Below are 19,585 nucleotides of genomic sequence, written 5' to 3' on the forward strand. Positions count from 1 at the left end.
CATGCGTACAGGAATAGCGCGACTCGTCCAGGGCGGTTGAGGTTTGACGCATGCGTGCACAGCAGGGTTGGGGGAGGGGCATGCGTTAAAGGTTAGACTGGATCTCATAAGCCAGTGTGTATGGAAAGGGGGCAGTGGGAAACTAGCGCATGCGCAGAGATAGCAGGCTTCTAGAGCGTGTGTGGAGCGCGGCCCAGGGTGCCGACGTACAGGCGGTGGTGGCGCAGGGGGGGGGTGGGGAACCGGCGCGTGCACGGCGGTGGCGGGGGCAGGGAGCGGTATTCCCGAGCATGCTCCAAGGGGCGGAGCGTACGGGGCTCGGCGCATGCGCGGAGGGAGGCGAGTGGGAGGTGCAGGGCCGCGGTGGCGGCGCTCGGCGAGGGTAACAATGGCAGCGGCAGTGACTGCAGGTGGCGGCCCCGGCCCCGGGGCGGCGGCGGCGGGGCTGGCGGCACTGTCCGTATCGCGGCGGAAAGACGGCGGCCCTACGGGCAAGTTCTGGGAGAGCCCGGAGACGGTGTCCCAGCTGGAGGCGGTGCGGGTCTGGCTGGGGAAGCACTACAAGAAGGTGCGGCCCGGCCCGCGGGGACTGGGGAGCTGAGGGGCTGGCGGGGCGGGGGATCCAGGGAAGCGCTGCAGGAAGGGGGGTCCTGCCCCCGGGAGCTGAGTGAGCCGGGGGGGGGGCAGCAGGGAAGCGCTCCAGGAACAGGGGTCCTGCCCCCGGGGAGCCGAGTGAGCCGGGGGGGGGCAGGGAAGCGCTCCAGGAACAGGGGTCCTGCCCCCGGGGAGCCGAGTGAGCCGGGGGGGGGCAGGGAATCGCTACAGGAAGGGGCGGCCCGGCCCGCGGGGAGCTGAGTGAGCCGGGGGGGGGCAGGGAATCGCTCCAGGAACAGGGGTCCTGCCCCCGGGGAGCCGAGTGAGCCGGGGGGGGCAGGGAATCGCTCCAGGAAGGGGGGGTCCTGCCCCCGGGAGCTGACTGAGCCGGGGGGGGGCAGGTAATCGCTCCAGGAAGGGGGGTCCGGCCCGCCGGGAGCTGAGTGAGCCGGGGGGGGGCAGGGAATCGCTCCAGGAACAGGGGTCCTGCCCCCGGGGAGCCGAGTGAGCCGGGGGGGGGCAGGGAATCGCTGCAGGAAGGGGCGGCCCGGCCCGAGGAGCTGAGGAGGCGGGTGGTCTGGGGAAGCGCTCCGGGAAGGGGTGGGCGGCGGGGCCTCGGGGCTGGCGTAGCCGGCGAAGCGGCCCAGGTAGTCCGGGAGCGGTAACAAAGGGCCAGCCGCTCCTTTGGGTGCTGGGAGCGGGATCCCGGCCCGGTTTACCGACTAGCGGGCTGGTAACGTGACTCTGCAGCGTTCGCTAGCGCCGGAGCATCCCGCTCCGCTCCCCGGGCTGTGGTGGCTTCGCCAGTCCTACCCCTGTGCCTTTCTCTCCGCTTCAGCCTGACTGAATCCACACTGAATAGAAGTATTAAACATCAGGTTGAACCTAGTTTTCACCGGTTACACAACTTTAGAGGGAGCTCTCTTGATCTTAGTCTTAACTGTAGTTTCTTTGTGTGCAGCTATTGGAATATATTATGTGTACTGGACTGTAAACTCTGACACGTGTAGCACCAGCACCATGAGGTGCCAGTCATGCTGAGCATGATTATCATATAACAGAGAGAAACTGTGGTGTTTTAAGTTAACTTTTATTTAAAACTACATTGCTGATGGTCTTTAGGTGCTTGTACAGTCTGTGTTACTGCAGTATCTGAGCACAATCTGTTTATCTTCATACACTCTTATGAGAGAGAAGGAGGTGAAGTGCTGTTATCCCATTTTACAGATGAGGATTGACTCTCAGAGAATGACTTGCCCAAGACCTTGTAGAAAGTCTGTGGTAGAGTAGGGAATTAAACCCAGGTCTCCTGAGTCGCAGGCTAGTACCCCTAACTATCTGGACTATCCATCATTTCTATAACATTATTAGGTTCAGGACTCCATTGTCTAAATATAAAAACAAGAATTGAAAAAGTTACCCAATGACCATTTTTCTGAGGACCCTGGCTTCATCTGCATGCAAACTTGCACTGGTTTAACTAATGATGTTAAGTTAGTGTGTTTAAACCAGAGCAAAACCCTTTATGTATAATTTTATTTGTTTTAATGGTTCATATTGATCTAGGTAAAGTAGATTCCTTATATATTTAAGCTAAACCAAAATAACCCACTTTTAAATCAAAATAAGTTTGTCTGCACAGGGTTTTGCTCTGTTTTAACAACCTTGTTTTTAAACTGATTTGTAACTCCAGGGCAGCTTTTTGATTATATACTTGTGTGGCCAATACTCTTTCAAAGCCACGACTCTTGCAATTTAAATAATACTTGCTAAACTGTATTTAAAACGTGCTTATCAAATTCTTATTTATTAAAGCTTAAAAAACTAAATTATATATCTCTTGCTTTTGTTATACTTTTCCCTTTCCTTGCTCTCTCCATGTCTTTCCTATAATAGCATGTAAAGTTATCACTTGTCCTGCATTATCTTATTCAGTGTCTCTTCTTTTTCACTCTGTGTATTTCCACTCATGTTCTCTGCCTTATTTTCTTTTTAAGTCTCTCCATATTATATTTCTCTAGTTTATCCCATCTTCTCCCTTTTCCCCTGCCACAATTCATGTGGGTCTTTGAAGTGTTACCAGATACTTATGAGAGAACTAAACCTTCTAGCCAAAGTCCCAGATGAAAGTAGAGGAGCATTATCTGGAGCAAAGCCCAGATGAGAAGCCAGATATTTCCCCATCCTTCACCTAAACAGCTGGGGGGTGTTAGAAAACCTGCTGTTCCTGGACTGTGATGGGATTCCATCATTTATATCAACCTGAAGTCTAATTGGTTTCTATAAGCATGAGCTTCCTCCAGTATTTCTGGGTCTTGGAAGAAAGGAGTGTTCTTTCACTCCATTTCCCAAGATTTCCATCCCAGAGTCCCCGGCTAATGTGAGAGGAGATTGTTTATCCACTGCTTTACCACTCTTCTAGCCTGAGTTTGAGTCCTCCTTCCAGGGAGTAGAATCAGTGCCTGCCCTCTTGCTGTTGAGAGCTTTTCACAATCAAGGGTGTCAAGATGATGTTAACTCAGTTCTTGTTAATTTTGCTGCTGCGCATAGGATTCTGGATTGTAGCTGTGAAAATTGGCAAGGACTTTTTCACTGCGTTGTAGCTTGTTAAGGCTCTTAGCATCAGGAGAGGCATTGGATCCGTCATAGTGTAGGCTTAATATAGAGCAATTCATTGGTTAAATGTGAAGGTAATTTTAACCACAATGGCCAGACACTTAATATTTTTCTTACATGGAAACTTAGATTCTGCAAAGTTGATAGGACTTACCTGGAAAAGATATCTAATAATTCTTGGCAAGTGGCTTTTTTAATCCCTCTATAAAAGAGGTGAATAGTCTGTTTAAAAACTGGAAAAAAAAAACAAAAAAAAAACTGCTTCTCCATTTTGTTAAACAGGGGAATTTATATAGTCAAATATCTTTAAATGTTAGTAAAACTAGAGCATCAGATGTAAATGTTTATCCATTGTAATAATAAGACTAATAGTGGTTTTCACAGGTTACAGTTTTTATAGTGCACTATTTTAGTCTTACTGTATTGATGCCAAAACTTCCATTGACTTCAACTGGTGCAGGATAGTGTCCTTAATAAATTGAACAGTTTGTGTCTGGTTGAAAAATTTGTGGCCTGCATGACACACAGATACTGTAGAATCCAGGCTTTTTAAAGAAAAATTAAGTTTCTAGCTTTCAGTTAAGCAGGTAATTTTCCAACTGTGAATCAAATATTAATCAATGCAGTGTTGTCTTCCTGAGTCTGCAGACAACCTGAAACTAACTCTAAGGGTGAATTCTTATTAGGATATCCGCTCTAAAGACCAATGATGACACTAACATCAAAAATAACTCTTTCATTGTTGATCATTTCAATGGGATAAATGGAGGAAGGGCATGGGCATGAAGTCCACGGAAGGAGGGTGGGAATTGGGAGTTGCTGTAGTGAAATAAATCCAGAGGGAAGAATAGAAGATGCACATAAACACAGGAAAGAGAAGAGAAATCAAGAAAGGAGAATGGGGAAGGAAGAGAAACACAAAGCAGATATAGTGGTCGCCTTATTTTTCCGTTTATTAAGTTTGGGTAGATGAATTAATATGAACAATTGAGCCATAAGTCAAGTAAAATTGCTAGTTAAAACAGTGACACTGTTAGTGATGCTGAATTGATGGCAAGGAACTCTAACTAAAAGTTCAGTGACTGCAAAAACTGTTCTATTCATGCTCTGTGTGCAAATCTATTGACGTAACTGGGAGTTTTGCTGTCTTTTATGGTCAGGACTGAGATATTCTTCAACTTAATGCACATAATGTGGGACAGATACTGGACAAAATACTATTTTACACAGAAATCTGTAATTCAAACTATAAAAAGTTGAGTAATTAAATTACTTAATATAGTTTATTATTTATAGTTAACTGGTGTCTCTGAGCACTAGTGATCAGGCCATGACGTGCATGTACAGCAACTAGCATCATGTTATATTAATGATTACCCAACTAATTGCTTTCTATTTAAATACCTCTATCTACTTTAGTCTGGGCCATTTATTTAGTTCTACTAGAAACATTTTCTTAAAATCATGGATGGTCTTTAATTTTGAACACACATTTTCTTCATTTAACATCCAACACTTTTTGTACTAAAGAGATCAACAAATAGCTTTGGCATTAAAGATTATAGAATCAAATAACTGTAGGGCTGTAAGAGACCTAGAGAAGTCATCTAGTCCATCCCCCTGTGCTGAGGCAGAGCCAAATATACCTAGACTATCCTTGACAGGTGTTTGTCCAGCCTGTTCTTAAAAACCTCCAGTGATGAGGTATTCCACAACTTCTCTTGGAGGCCTATTCCGGAGCTTAAGGACCCTTATAGTTAGACAGGTTTTCCTAATATCTAACCCAGGGCCTTGTCTACACTGCCACTTTACAGCGCTGAAACTTTCTTGGTCGGGTGTGAAAAAACACACCCCTGGGCGATGCAAGTTTCGGGGCTGTAAAGTGTCAGTGTAGACAGTGCTACAGTGCTAGGAGCCACTCCCCTCCTGGAGGCGTTTTTTTTACACCGCTGGGAGAACTCTCTCCCAGCACTGGAGCTGCAACTACACAGCCAGGATAGTGCTTCAACGTGGGTAATGAAGACATACCCTAAATCTCCCATGCTGCTGATAAAAGCCTGTTACTTATTGTCCTACCTTCAGTGGATCTTGAGAACAATTGATCACTGCCCTCCTTTATAATAGCTCTTAACAATTTGAAGACTATCCAGTCCCTCCCTCAGTTGTCTTTTCTCAAGGCTAAACATGCCCAGTTTCCTAACGTTTCCTTACATAAAAGGTTTAGAAAACGTGACCTAATCTTCTTAGCTTTCCTGTGGACTCTCCAATTTGTCCACAGCTTTTGTAAAGTGTAGCAACTAGAACTGGACGCAGTGCTCCAGCTGAGGCCTCACCAGTGGCAATAAAAGCAAGACAGTTACCTCCTGTGTTTTACATACGAAACTCCTACTAATACACCCCACAATATTAGCTTTGTTTCATAGCTGCATCACAGTGTTGGCTCATATTCAATTTGTGATTCACTATAGCCCCCAGATCCTTGTCAGCAGTACTACTGCCCAGCCAATTATTCTCCATTTTGTAGTTGTGCATTTGATTTTTTCCTCCATGGGTCAAGTACTTTGTACTTCTCTTAATCGAATTTTGTGTTGATTTCAGACCAAAGATGTAGTCCATGGGCATGATTTTCAGTTATGTTAAGCACCTCCAAGTAGCTGCAGTCTGCGGGTGCTCAGTGCTTCTGAAAATCAGGTTGGTGGCTACAAAAAGCACTGACAGATGGTATGGTGGAGATCTGCAATGAAAACAAATGGATAAACAGCTGGTGTGCTGCCTGAGAATGCAAGCAACATGAGGATTGGCTGTCTTTTGAGTGTCTTTAGTGGGTATGATTTGGGATTCTGACTGAATACTGAAGTAACCTGATCCACAAAATTTTGTTTCTCAAATGGTCTAATTTTTACTAATGCAATAGTCTAATTTTGTTTAATAAAACAAGGTTTCTGTTTTTCCTTTAAATTTTAATAGGGGGCCTCTGGGCTGGTTGAAAGAGTTGGCTTGATGGCAGTGGTGCTCAAAGTCTGCTATTTAGCCACAGAACAGTTACAGCACAGACATCAGCAGTGTCAGCTTCCCCCACACAGTCTGTTAACGTGCCTCAACCCTGACCTGGAGGGATGTTCCATGTTGCTTCAGTCCTTGGCAGTTCTGTTAGTGTTAATTTTAGTTGTTTGTGACATGTACCTGTAGACTGAGACCACCAACTTGTTTCATATTAGCTACAAGTATCTGGATTTGGAAAACTTGTCATCTCAGTACTTGTTCTATAGTTTCTTATCAGTACCATTGAAACATTAATTTAGCAAGTGTGTCTCTGCTAGTTTCCTTTGAACTAATCGAAAATAGATTTTTTTTTTTTAAAGGAGCTAAAGAGGCAAATCTAGTATTGTTACTGTTCTGCTTTTAGCTCAAATCATTGAGTCTAGATATGGTTAATTGTCAGGAAAGTGGTGGTCTTTTGTGTGAAAATGCTACAACATAGTTGAGTTATTTTAGGATAGTGATGGCTTAAAGTTGGGTTTCCTTGCTTTTGTATCCAAGTCTGACATTTTAGTGTTGTTCTGCAGGTGTCTTATTTTGTTTCCTGTAGTGTCAACAGTCTGCCAGGTGAGTCTACAAACACAAAAGAAGGCATAGTCCTTGCCCTGGGGCAGCTTACTCTAAAACTTTTTATTGTTTCCTTCCCTGCAGGCTCATACGCTGCCTCTGCTTATTATGGGCAAAGTAATATGAAAATGAATGATTCATGTAAGCTTCACTGCTGTCTCCTTCCCCCAAAAAATCAGCTGTGAATCAGCTGGCAAATAAGAATCTGGTTGGATTAATATTGCTGGCAAAAGCCCATAGCAAGGCCCTCTTGTACAACTTTCAAATAGTGAATGAGAGAGGAGCCTCTAAGTTTTTCCTTTGACGTAGTGAAGTTTTCTATCCTCTTATTGTAGAGGGGGAAATTGAGGCGTAGAGGTTAAACGACATGTCCATGTTCAAGGTAACACAGCAAATCTGAGACTGCATCAGGGCTGCTATATTCTATTTCTGATTATTTCCTTTTCCAGCAACTTGACAGCCCTCAAGTTTAACTTAACTCTGTGAGAGGTGGGAGTGGGATTCACAAGTCTCCACTAAGAAATAAGAGTGAAAAAAGTGTACTCTTCCAAATATATGCAAACCCCAAGGTGCATTTTCCTGAGGGGTGGGGTAGAAGGAGGACACACTGGAATTCTAACTATAAAGTAGCAGCGAAAAATATATATATTTTTTCTAAATATTGGTATTCTGGAGTGAGGTTACATTTTGTGCTCTTTTACGTTTTTAATTTTGTTACAGTAGGCTGAAGAAAGTTTCAGAAGCAAAAAAATGCACCTTGTTTTGAGTGCTGGTAAGCAATATGATCTGAAGGAAAGAGTATGGATTGAGGAGTCATGCTGTTTAGAGTTCTACTCCTAGTTTGATTACTGACTTTTTTAATGTGGCCTTAGACACAGAAAAACTGAAGCACAGAAGAGAATGTCTGTCTATACAAGGAACACTTCATACTTACCTACTTTTTAGAAATTTTAAGGATTGGCTCACTTCTTCTGGTGCTTTGAACGTAATGCACTATATAAAGTTTTTTAAAAGTATTCAAACCATTTTAAATTCATAGAATCATAGAATGTCAGGGTTGGAGGGGACCTCAGGAGGTTATCTAGTCCAACCCCCTGCTCAAAGCAGGACCAGTTCCCAACTAAATCATCCCAGCCAGGGCTTTGTCAAGCCTGACCTTAAAAACCTCTAAGGAAGGAGATTACACCACCTCCCTAGGTAACCCATTCCAGTGCTTCACCACTCTCTGAGTAAAAAAGTTTTTCCTAATATCCAACTTAATCCTCCCTCACAGCAACTTGAGACCATTACTCCTTGTTCTGTCATCTGCCACCATTGAGAACAGTTTAGATCCATCCTCTTGGGAACCCCCTTTCAGGTAGTTGAAAGCAGCTATGAAATCCCCTCTCTTTCTTCTCTTCCGCAGACTAAACAATCCCTGTTCCCTCAGCCTCTCCTCATAAGTCGCGTGCTCCAGCCTCCTAATCATTTTTGTTGCCCTCCGTTGGACTCTTTCCAAGTTTTCCACATCCTTCTTGTAGTGTGGGACCCAAAACTGGACACAGTACTCCAGATGAGGCCTTACCAATGTTGAATAGAGGGGAATGATCACATCCCTCGATCTGCTTGCAATGCCCCTACTTATACAGCCCAAAATGCAGTTAGTCTTCTTGGCAACAAGGGCACACTGTTGACTCATATCCAGCTTCTCGTCCACTGTAACTCCTAGGTCCTTTTCTGCAGAACTGCTTCCTAGCCACTCGGTCCCTAGTCTGAAGCAGTGCATGGGATTCTTCCGTCCTAAGTGCAGGACTCTGCACTTGTCCTTGTTGAACCTCATCAGGTTTCTTTTGGCCCAGTCCTCTAATTTGTCTGTCTCTCTATATCCTATCCCTACCCTCCAGCGTATCTACCTCTCCTCCCAGTTTAGTGTCATCTGCAAACTTGCTGAGGGTGCAGTTCACGCCATCCTCCAGATCATTAATGAAGATATTGAACAAAACTGGCCCTAGGACCGACCCTTGGGACACTCCACTTGAAACCAGCTGCCAACTAGACATGGAGCCATTGATCACTACCCGCTGAGCCCGACAATCTGGCCAGCTTTCTATCCATCTTGTAGTCCAGTCATCCAGCCCATACTTCTTTAACTTGCTGGCAAGAATACTGTGGGAGACCGTATCAAAAGCTTTGCTAAAGTCAAGGAATAAATACATCGCTGCTTTCCCCTCATCCACAGAGCCAATTATCTCCTCATAGAAGGCAATTAGGTTAGTCAGGCATGACTTGCCCTTGGTGAATCCATGCTGACTGTTCCTGATCACTTTCCTCGAAGTGCTTCAGAATTGATTCCTTGAGGACCTGTTCCATGATTTTTCCAGGGACTGAGGTGAGGCTGACTGGCCTGTAGTTCCCCGGATCATCCTCCTTCCCTTTTTTAAAGATGGGCACTACAGTAGCCTTTTTCCAGTCATCCGGGACCTCCTCCATTCGCCATGAGTTTTCAAAGATAATGGCCAACGGCTCTGCAATCACATCCGCCAACTCCTTTAGCACCCTCGGATGCAGCGCATCCGGCCCCATGGACTTGTGCTCATCCAGTTTTTCTAAATAGTCCCGAACCACTTCTTTCTCCACAGAGGGCTGGTCACCTCCTCCTAATACTGTGCTGCCCAGTGCAGCTGTCTGGGAGCTGACCTTGTTTGTGAAGACTGAGGCAAAAAAATCATTGAGTACATTAGCTATTTCCACATCCTGTGTCACTAGGTTGCCTCCCTCATTCAGTAAAGAGCCCACATTTTCCTTGACTTTCTTCTTGTTGCTAATGTACCTGAAGAAACCATTCTTGTTACTCTTATCCCTTGCTAGCTGCAACTCCAAGTGTGATTTGGCCTTCCTGATTTCACTCCTGCATGCCTGAGCAATATTTTTATACTCCTCCCTGGTCATTTGTCCAATCTTCCACTTCTTGTAAGCTTCTCTTTTGCGTTTAAGATCAGCAAGGCTTTTACTATTAAGCCAACCTGGTCTCCTACCATATTTACTATTCTTTCTACACATCGGAATGGTTTGTTCCTGTAACCTCAATAAGGATTCTTTAAAATACAGCCAGCTCTCCTGGACTCCTTTTCCCCCTCATGTTATTTTCCCAGGGGATCTTGCCCATCAGCTCCCTGAGGGAGTCAAAGTCTGCTTTTCTGAAGTCTAGGGTCCGTATTCTGCTGCTCTCCTTTTTTCCCTGTGTCAGGATCCTAAACTCGACCATCTCATGGTCACTGCCTCCCAGGTTTCCATCCACTTTTGCTTCCCCTACTAACGCTTCTCTGTTTGTGAGCAGCAGGTCAAGAAGAGCTCTGCCCCTAGTTGGTTCTTCCAGCACTTGGACTGGGAAATTGTCCCCTACACTTTCCAAAAACTTCCTGGATTGTCTGTGCACCACTGTAGTGCTCTCCCAACAGATACCAGGGTGATTAAAGTCTCCCATGAGAACCAGGGCCTGCGAGCTAGTAACTTCTGCTAGTTGCTGGAAGAAAGCCTCATCCCCCTGGTCTGGTGGTCTATAGTAGACTCCCACCATGACATCACCCTTGTTGCTCACACTTCTAAACTTAATCCAGAGACTCTCAGGTTTTTCTGCAGTTTCATACTGGAGCTCTGAGCAGTCATATTGCTCTTTGCATACAATGCAGCTCCCCCACCTTTTCTACCCTGCCTATCCTTCCTGAACAGTTTATATCCATCCATGACAGTGCTCCAGTCATGTGAGTTATCCCACTAAGTCTCTGTTATTCCAATCACATCATAGTTCCTTGACTGTGCCAGGACTTCCAGTTCTCCCCGCTTGTTTCCCATGCTTCTTGCATTTGTGTATAGGCACTTAAGATAACTCGCTGATTGTCTCGCTTTCTCGGTCCGAGACAGGAGTCCTCCCCTCTTGCACTCTCCTGCTTGTGCTTCCTCCCGGTATCCCATTTCCCCACTTTGGTCTCCTTCCCCTGGTGAACCTAGTTTAAAGCCCTCCTCACTAGGTTAGCCAGCCTGCTTGCGAAGATGCTCTTCCCTCTCTTCGTTAGGTGGAGCCCATCTCTGCCTAGCACTCCTCCTTCTTGGAACACCATCCCATGGTCGAAGAATCCAAAGCCTTCTCTCCGACACCACCTGCGTAGCCATTCATTGACTTCCACAATTTGACAATTCCTACCCAGGCCTTTTCCCTGCACGGGGAGGATGAATGAGAAAATTACATATTTCAGGAAAAATTAACAGTACTAAAACTGATTTCACATGCGCTCAAACAGGAACAAAGCAAGAGTCAGAGATGGCAGAATGGATCCACCTTGTGAAATGGGTTTTCATGGTCACTAAGGTTGTCCTGTTACTGAACACTTATATAAAGAAAATTTGTTTAGAGAGGATGAAGATCATGCACAAAATAGCCTTTTTGGAAATGGTAGTATTTGTCATCTTGGCATGCGCAGATCATATACTGCTTTTGAGGGTGAGAGGATATGTTCTAACAGATGTAATGATAAGCACAGGCAAGCTACTTCACTTAAGTACAGCTGAGGCTTGTAGGCCTAAAATTAGACCTGCCAGCTTTGTTTCTTGAGCATGTGTGCACATGCTGTTCTTGTTGAATAAAGATTTTGTCTTCATAAACTTCTAATAAAATAGAATGGAAACAAGATTATAAAATCTGACACTTGACTTCCCATGCTGTAAGTTTCATACACTAACTACTGTACACGTTAACTTTGCAGCTTAGTAATGCACATTTTAACTACACTTTTTCCTATGCAATTTAATTGATACATGTTGAATACTTCTTGAACTGAAAGTTCAAAATGTTATGTGACATCAGACAAGGTAGAGTGATGACTTTTGTTGTGCACAGTTGGCTCAGTTTTCTGGGAATTGCAGGGCTGTTGGTGATTCAGCACAACCCTCTTTGTTCATCTAAACAGTTGTAAAATGAAGAGATTCAGCCACACTAATCAAGTTTTTGTTTTTTAAGCCCTAAACTGTAGGAGCATGAATTTGTTGTCTTTTCTCTTTTACAGGCATATACACTTACAGCACTGTATGAATGTTATGAAATGCTTTCCTTCTTGGTTAAATAAATAAGTTTTAAAACTTCAAGAAGACAGAGTAGTTATCAGGAGGCATAATGGCACTTAGGCCTTGTCTACAGCACAAAGTTGCAGCGCTGGTGAGGGGGTTACAGCGCTGCAACTTAGGAGGTGTACACATCTGCAGGGCATTACCAGCACTGCAACTCCCTGTTTGCAGCGCTGGCCGTACACCCGGTCGAACCTCGGGTGTAGAGGATCCAGCGCTGGATCACCAGCGCTGGTCATCAGGTGTAGACACTCACCAGCGTTTTTCTTGACCTCCGTGGAATAAGCAGGTATCCCAGCATACCTGAGGAAGCCTCTCTGGTAATCAAGCAGGTCTCCTTCCCCGCGGTTTGCAGGGGGGTTCGGGGAACGCGAGAGCAAACCGCGGGGAAGGAGACCTGCTTGCAGGGGGGTTCGGGGAACGCGAGAGCAAACCGCGGGGAAGGAGACCTGCTTCCCCGCGGTTTGCTCTCGCGTTCCCCGAACCCCCCTGCAAGCAGGTCTCCTTCCCCGCGGTTTGCTCTCGCGTTCCCCGAACCCCCTGCAAGCCGCCCAACAGCGCTGCAGTGTGGCCACATCTAACACCACTTGCAGCGCTGGTTTCTGTAAGTGTGGCCACTCTGCAGCGCTGGCCCTTTACAGCTGTACTAATACAGCTGTAACAACCAGCGCTGCAAAATTGTAGATGTAGACATACCCTTAGTAGGTAAAACAGAGAGAGCTCCTTTAAGTCATCTGATAGAATCCAGCCCAGATTAGTAAAGAACGCTCTGTGTGCCTGTATGAAATGATTTGGCAATCTTTCTAGTTTATAATGGGAAGCAATCCACATTACAAAATTACCACAACTGTCTCCCCTTTTGGCAGAGAATTGAATAATTGAACAGGTTTGGAAACCATTCTACCCTTTCTGTGTCATGGCTGAGACGCACACACTGGTGAGGCAACTTGGGGAATCTTGTGCTGCCATGTGTTGTTCATACTCTTTGAATCGTTAAAACTTCATTCTCCAGATATGTCAGCCTGACTTCTACAGTTAGTACTAAGTCACTTACAAATTTAAGCATTTAGTTATTGAAATCTCATGGTGAGAAACCCATAGCCTTTACAGTAATCTTCACTTCTTGTATGCTACTTTAGTAAATGGCTTACATGGTTCTATTTGGTTGTTTAACAGGCTAATTTGAGATCACCAGCACCTGATACGTAGGTAGCAGAATGGCTTAACAAAGAACAGAAATACTTGTAGGAGTTCTGACTGCTGTGTAACTATTATGACTTGATGAACTTCTCATGGTACTCTGTATATACGCTCCTGGGGGAATTCTGCACTACTGCGCATGTGCATACTTAATGAGCCCTGCATATTTTTAATTATTTGTGCAGAAAAAAGCTGCTGCCAAAATGTTCTTGCACTTCCACGTTTTGCCCACCAGATGGCGCTGTGGCAATAGAACAAAGCAGCTGCTGTCCAGCAGTTAAGGGGGAGAGAGCCTGATGGGCCAGATTAGGAGACAGTGTGGGGTGCTGGGGGTGGGGGTCAGATGGGATCATAAGGGCTAATGAGGAAGGACAAATGGGGGCAGGGGCTGAATGGGAGTGGAGGCACAGGGCCACAGGGGGAGGGAGGTTCAGGGCCATATGGTGATGTGGGAGAGGGTACAGAGCTACATAGGGACAAGGGATGGCTGGGTGGGGATGCAGGGACACGGGGAGGCACATAGGGGCATAAGAGGGTGCAGGGCCACATGGGGATGGTGGGATAGGGACACATGGGCGGGATGCAAAGACACATGGAGACAGGCAGATGTACCTGACTGAATGGGAGAGGTTAGGGGTCGGCCAGAGTCTGCATGAGGGAAGCTCACTAACAATCTTCCTCCCCCCCACAATAACCCTGTTGCATACTTTTCCCACCCATACCTAACAGCCCTCCCAAATTCACACCCTGGCTCCTTCCCAGCAATTTACTTCCCTCTCACATAGCTCCTCTGTTACCCATGACTCCCCCAAGCCTTTGCACTGCTTCTGTGGGTTTTGGGGAATGTGGTTCTGTATTGTAGTTTAAATGAATTATTACTCAGAGTTCTGGATTAATATGCGCAGTAAGGAATCTATTTGCCAAAAAAAAAAAAAATCCTGAATCTTCTTTGCTGTCTGTATTGTTAAAGACATACTTGATGACAGGTCTTTTGGTCATTTATTTCAAAAATAATTGAAATTCGTGTGATTATATTGTTGTTTTTGACAAATAAAATACACAGAATTTTAAAATATTGTGGGCAGGATTTTTAATTTTTTGGTGCAGAATTCCCTCAGAAGTATACATAGGACTCTGGCTAGACAGAAACAGTGGAAGAAATAAGTCATTCTGGTTGGGTATTATATCAGTTGTTCACCAGGTAAATGGCTCAATGATTAGTCTGTTTACTGACCAACTAACATTAGCCTCTCAGATTATGTATGAACTGGTCACGTACTGAAGTACTGTGCCTGGGGAAATAAATATGTCCTGGAGAAAAATTACCTGATTATAGATTGTTGCAAAATTGCAGAAATTTGGTCTTCTGGGTATATTTTTCCTGATTGTGCATGAACACACTAAAGATTAGTGAAGAGATGCAGCTGGAAGAATTAATGTGGTACTCACAGGGTAACTCTTTTGCGAGAGGAGTAGACAGTGTTTTCCTAGTGAGTTGTATATATCTGAGGGCCGGAATTAGCCTTAGAAATCAGATTGTTTTCTATCTCGAATGAAGTATTTAATCATTTTCTGAAGAATATCGAATCCAGTGAATTAATAACGATCCACAGATATTTGCCAACTCTTAGACTAAATCTTAAAGAACAGACTATCATGCATCAGTCTAAAGCAATATATTAAATAAACAGGAAAGAAAGATTTTGTAAATGTGGCTGACTATAATGACTATTCTAACGTAGCTGCTCTTCATGCAGTTAAATAACTTAACTTAAAATCCATGACTGTAAAAACTAACGAATAATGAAAACCCCAAAACAGACAAATGTCCACTCTTTGCTGCTGTATTGAGCTGTATTACAGAAATACATACCTTATCGCCTCTCGTGGATTATGGCAGTGTGGTTTATTTGGGATTGAAAGGATAGTCCCTGAGAACTAAAACTGAGTTTTGTTTATGTATTTTAAAGATTATATGAGTCTAAAAGCTGGGGGGGGGGGAAAAGTGCCCTGAAGCTTGCTGGGATTGGTCTTTGAATTGCCAAAGGAATTGCACTGTCTTTCTCCCCCATCTCCAGTAAGTATGTGTTTTGTGTTTTTCAGTACGTTCAGGCAGATGCTCCGACCAATAAAACATTGGCTGGGCTGGTGGTGCAGCTGCTGCAGTTCCAGGAAGATGCCTTTGGGAAACATGTCACCAATCCTGCCTTCACCAAACTTCCTGTGAGTATTTGAATGCCATGAGCGACTGCCATTATAGCTTATAGTTCATTCTTGTTCATCCAATATTTTTGTTGCCAAATGACACAGTGGCACACTTCCAGCTGAGAAGGTAGATCTGTGACTGTTCTACAGTCGCTGCCAGTGCTTAATGCAGATGGGTGAACAGCTTGGTCCTCCTGTCTTGTGAAACAAGCGTTAATCTATAAACATCCTGCCATTTCAATATTCAGCAGCTCATTTGAAAGTGAGGAGTGGTTTTAATTTTCCAATGGCATAGTAATTTTTGTAGGGTCAAATCTGGGAATATTTTACTGTAACTTGGATTTTATCTTTATCGGAGAGACCCAGCAATACTGATAGCTTTATAACTTTCAACTTTGGTCAAAATTTTTTCACCGGATTTCGTAGCTTATTCCTCATAATTATGGCTGTGTTTTAATTAGACACTATTAAATGGATCCAGTCAATCTGAAAATCACTCATCTGCCCAGAAATTTGTTTTCCTCATTGTATTGCAAATAACACTTAAATATTATTGTCAGTTTTTCTTGGCATATGTGCAATGTGCCTCGGGTGGCACGTTACCAGGATTCATCACCAGATTTGGTCAGCTGGTTGGATCATTAGTTTCCCCAGCTTGGGCCAGATACTGATGGGGCATGCGACATGAACACTGATCCATGCCCCCCATTACTGTTACTGAAAGATTATAAGGAAAATCTTTGTTTTTTCCAGTTGGTTTACAGAGTGCACTTGATAGCACTTCTTACATGGACCATTTCACTGTTACTTTTATATAATTAGTTTCTTCTCTATGCTGGCCTTGCACACTGAAATGAGAGAGGAAAAATACTTAAAAATAGGAAAATTAAATTGCAAAATCATGATCATCTGGGGGGATATAAAGGGCAAATGTAATGGCCGAAGATAATTCTACTTTGGACTCAGGTAGTGTGTTTCATCTAAAACTGTAGCAGATTTACAATTCATACCTTGGAAAAGAACCCATTTTGCAAGCAGACACTCTTGTCTAGATTTCTCTCACACACACCCCCTCCATGGAGTAGAGCTGCTGCGTAACTCAAAGATTATGAATAAAGTCAGTTGTAGTGTTCAAGCTGGATGGTGTCACAAACTGTTGCTCTAGAGTTCTGTAGGTTTTGTTTGTTTTTTTTTAAAAAACAAACAACCAGGATTCAAATGAAATGTATTTTTAAAAGAGAGTATTTCTTTGCTCTAGTGCAGGTTTCTAAGACTCAAACACCTTTCTGATTTAAACAATATGTGACTGAACTGTACATTTAAGCTTTTTATTTATCTCACCATTCCTCTTTATGGAGTTTCCGGTGGCTTGAAATGTAGAATCATGTGATGTCTCTTAAACTTGTTTATAGATTCATAGACTCTAGGACTGGAAGGGACATTGAGAGGTCGAGTCCAGGGCAGGACCAAATACTGTCCAGGCCATCCCTGATAGACGTTTATCTAACCTACTCTTAAATATCTCCAGGGATGGAGATTCCACAACCTCCCTATGCAGTTTATTCTAATGTTTAACTACCGTGACAGTTAAGAACTTTTTCCTAATGTCCAACCTAAACCTCCCTCACTGCAGTTTAAGCCAATTGCTTCTTGTTCTATCCTTGGAGGCTAAGATGAACAAGTTTTCTCCCACCTCCTTATGACACCCTTTTAGATACCTGAAAACTGCCATCATGTCCCCTCTGTCTTCTCTTTTCCAAACCAAACAAACCTAGTTCTTTCAGCCTTCCTTCATAGGTCATGTTCTCAAGACCTTTAATCATTCTTAAGCAGCAAAGAGTCCTGTGGCACCTTATAGACTAACAGACGTATTGGAGCATGAGCTTTTGTGGGTGAATACATGCATCCGATGAAGTGGATGTTCATCCACAAAAGTTCATGCTCCAATACGTCTGTTAGTCTATAAGGTGCCACAGGACTCTTTGCTGCCTTTACAGATCCAGACTAACACAGCTACCCCTCTGATACTTAATCATTCTTGTTGCTTTTCTCTGGACCCTCTCCAATTTCTCCACATCTTTCTTGAAATGCGGTGCCCAGAACTGGACACAATTCTCCACTGAGGCCTGACCAGCTTAGAGTAGAGTGGAAGAATGACTTTTCGTGTCTTGCTCACAACACACCTGTTAATGCATCCCAGAATCATGTTTTGCTTTTTTTTGTTCCTAGTATAAAATCTTAAGTTGATAATCAAAAGAGTTCTACTTTCTAGGAGCAGTAAAATGGGTTAGCACATGAAAATTAGTTCTTACCACAAATGCAGTTGTGGTTATAGCTTCATATAATCAGCAGATTTCCCTTGGATTATAGGAACATGAAGGTTGAAGAGGCTGGTGGGCTTCTTTTTTAGAGTATTAGAAATACAGGGCAGCTACTCTTTCAGTTGAAATGAGGCATGCATACTCTGAGGCTGGAAGGGAAATGTAAAAATAATGAGGTATGCTTGGTGAACTAGGGAAAAACTGTTCACCCTAGCAGTGGAAGAACAGAATTACCTTTCTCGACTGCTAAAACGACTAACGGTAATGTTATTTGAGCATATGTATTCTGGTTAGAAAATATATTACCTGAATTATAAATACATGACATGAATTCATAACTACCACTAATCTGCAGTAACTCTAAAACTGAGATCTCTCCTATCATCAGTTGGAAAGGTCAATGTAATAAAATACTACTCCTTAGACTGACTTAACAAATCTCTTTATTGCTTTAAATTTGGAATCTTCAGTATATTCATTGTTTTTTTAATTGATTAGTGAAATCCTCAGAATAGACTTTAAAACCTTAATCCTACCAATTGAGACAAATGGGTTAATACTCCCCAATTTACACCTGTGTCACCTAGATGCATAATTAGCCCAAAATACTTTGAGGAAATGACTTGCAAATTTGGCATGTACCATAGACCATCTAAAAATCTCTTTAAAATGAATAGTGTATTACTGCACATTGGTTTTGTATATTTAGTAACGTTTTGAGGGCTGCAAAGAATTGTTGTTCTTGTTCAATATTAATGCCAGTTTGGGAATAATGTGCCTAGAGGTTCCAGTGAAAGATCATGCCTCCATTATGCTAGGTACTCTACACACGTGTAATAGAATAATGGTCCCTGTTCAGAAGAGCTTACAAGCTAAGCATATGATGAGAGATAAAAAGTGGACACAACAAATGGGGAGGAAGACTAGTGAGGCCACTGTAATAATAAAGAGAAGTCACAGAACACTCCCTGTATCAATAATTCCATGATTATTTTAGACTAAGCTTCAGAGTCACGGACATTTTATTATGTAGCTTTAAAGTGTGGCTATGTAAGAGAGATTTTATTTCACCAAGGATTTTAGTTGTTTACTCATGACAAAACACAGCTATACATACCTATTATTAAACAAATAATTTGATAAACAAGAATATCTATGCAAACATCTCAAAATGGCAATTATTAAACACATGCATTTTTCAGTACTTCCAGTCATTAAAATAGTCTAAATATATAGAATTGTATGGGATCAAATTAAGCCTGTAATGACATTTGAACAATTCCTTATTTCTTTAGTTGCTGTATTAAGAACAAGACCGACCAACCCTAAATAACCAATAGCCTGGTGGTAGGGTGCTCACCTGTGATGTGAGACATCCAGATTCAAGTCCTTGTTGCAAATCAGGCAGAGCAGGGACTTGAATTTGAGTCTCCCGCAGTACCCTAACCACACGGCTGTTGGCAATTCTGGATCTGGGGTGTGTTCTGTCTCTCTCTCTGTCTCTCTGTCTCTCTCTCTCTCTCTCTCTCTCTCTCTCTCCCTCCCTCCCCCTCTGGATTTCTCCAGTAATTGCATCCTTTACCCGAGAACTCTTCCTGCTGGATCTTGTTGAAAATGGATTTTCAGTGGAAAAATTGTCAAATTTTCAGTCAGCTCTAAACTTACAAATATCCTGACTAGCGACCTTGGCAAAGAATGTTAAAATCTGAAGCATGCTTTCCAATTTAAAACTAGAGTCCTCTCCACTGTTTTGTCCTTGCTCTAGAAAACAATCCTATATTGACTCCTTAGAGACTGAATGTGACCTAACGGATCTTTTAAATCTTCAACTGATGATCTACTCTCAATTCTGGATTTTTATCTAAAATGTCTCCCCCACTCCCTTTTTTTTTTTTGGTGATGCGTGGTATGGTATACCCTGTTTTATTGGTTGACTTGAAATAATG

The 19,585-nt window shown here is 43.3% G+C and overlaps 1 protein-coding gene across 2 annotated transcripts in view; it reads left to right on the forward strand.

Annotated features, from left to right (window-relative positions):
• Window positions 1-325: 325 nt before the first annotated feature.
• The window catches only part of SMARCC1 (SWI/SNF related, matrix associated, actin dependent regulator of chromatin subfamily c member 1), a 187,842-nt gene continuing 168,582 nt past the window's right edge, over window positions 326-19,585 (forward strand). For both annotated transcript variants that reach the window (XM_050942456.1, XM_050942458.1), the window contains exons 1-2: window positions 326-568; window positions 15,217-15,336. In XM_050942456.1, coding sequence (XP_050798413.1) covers window positions 326-568; window positions 15,217-15,336 — 363 coding nt within the window. The remainder of the gene's footprint in view (window positions 569-15,216; window positions 15,337-19,585) is intronic.

This window comes from Gopherus flavomarginatus, chromosome 2 (assembly GCF_025201925.1).
Source record: "Gopherus flavomarginatus isolate rGopFla2 chromosome 2, rGopFla2.mat.asm, whole genome shotgun sequence".
Classification (NCBI taxonomy): Eukaryota; Metazoa; Chordata; order Testudines; family Testudinidae; genus Gopherus; species Gopherus flavomarginatus.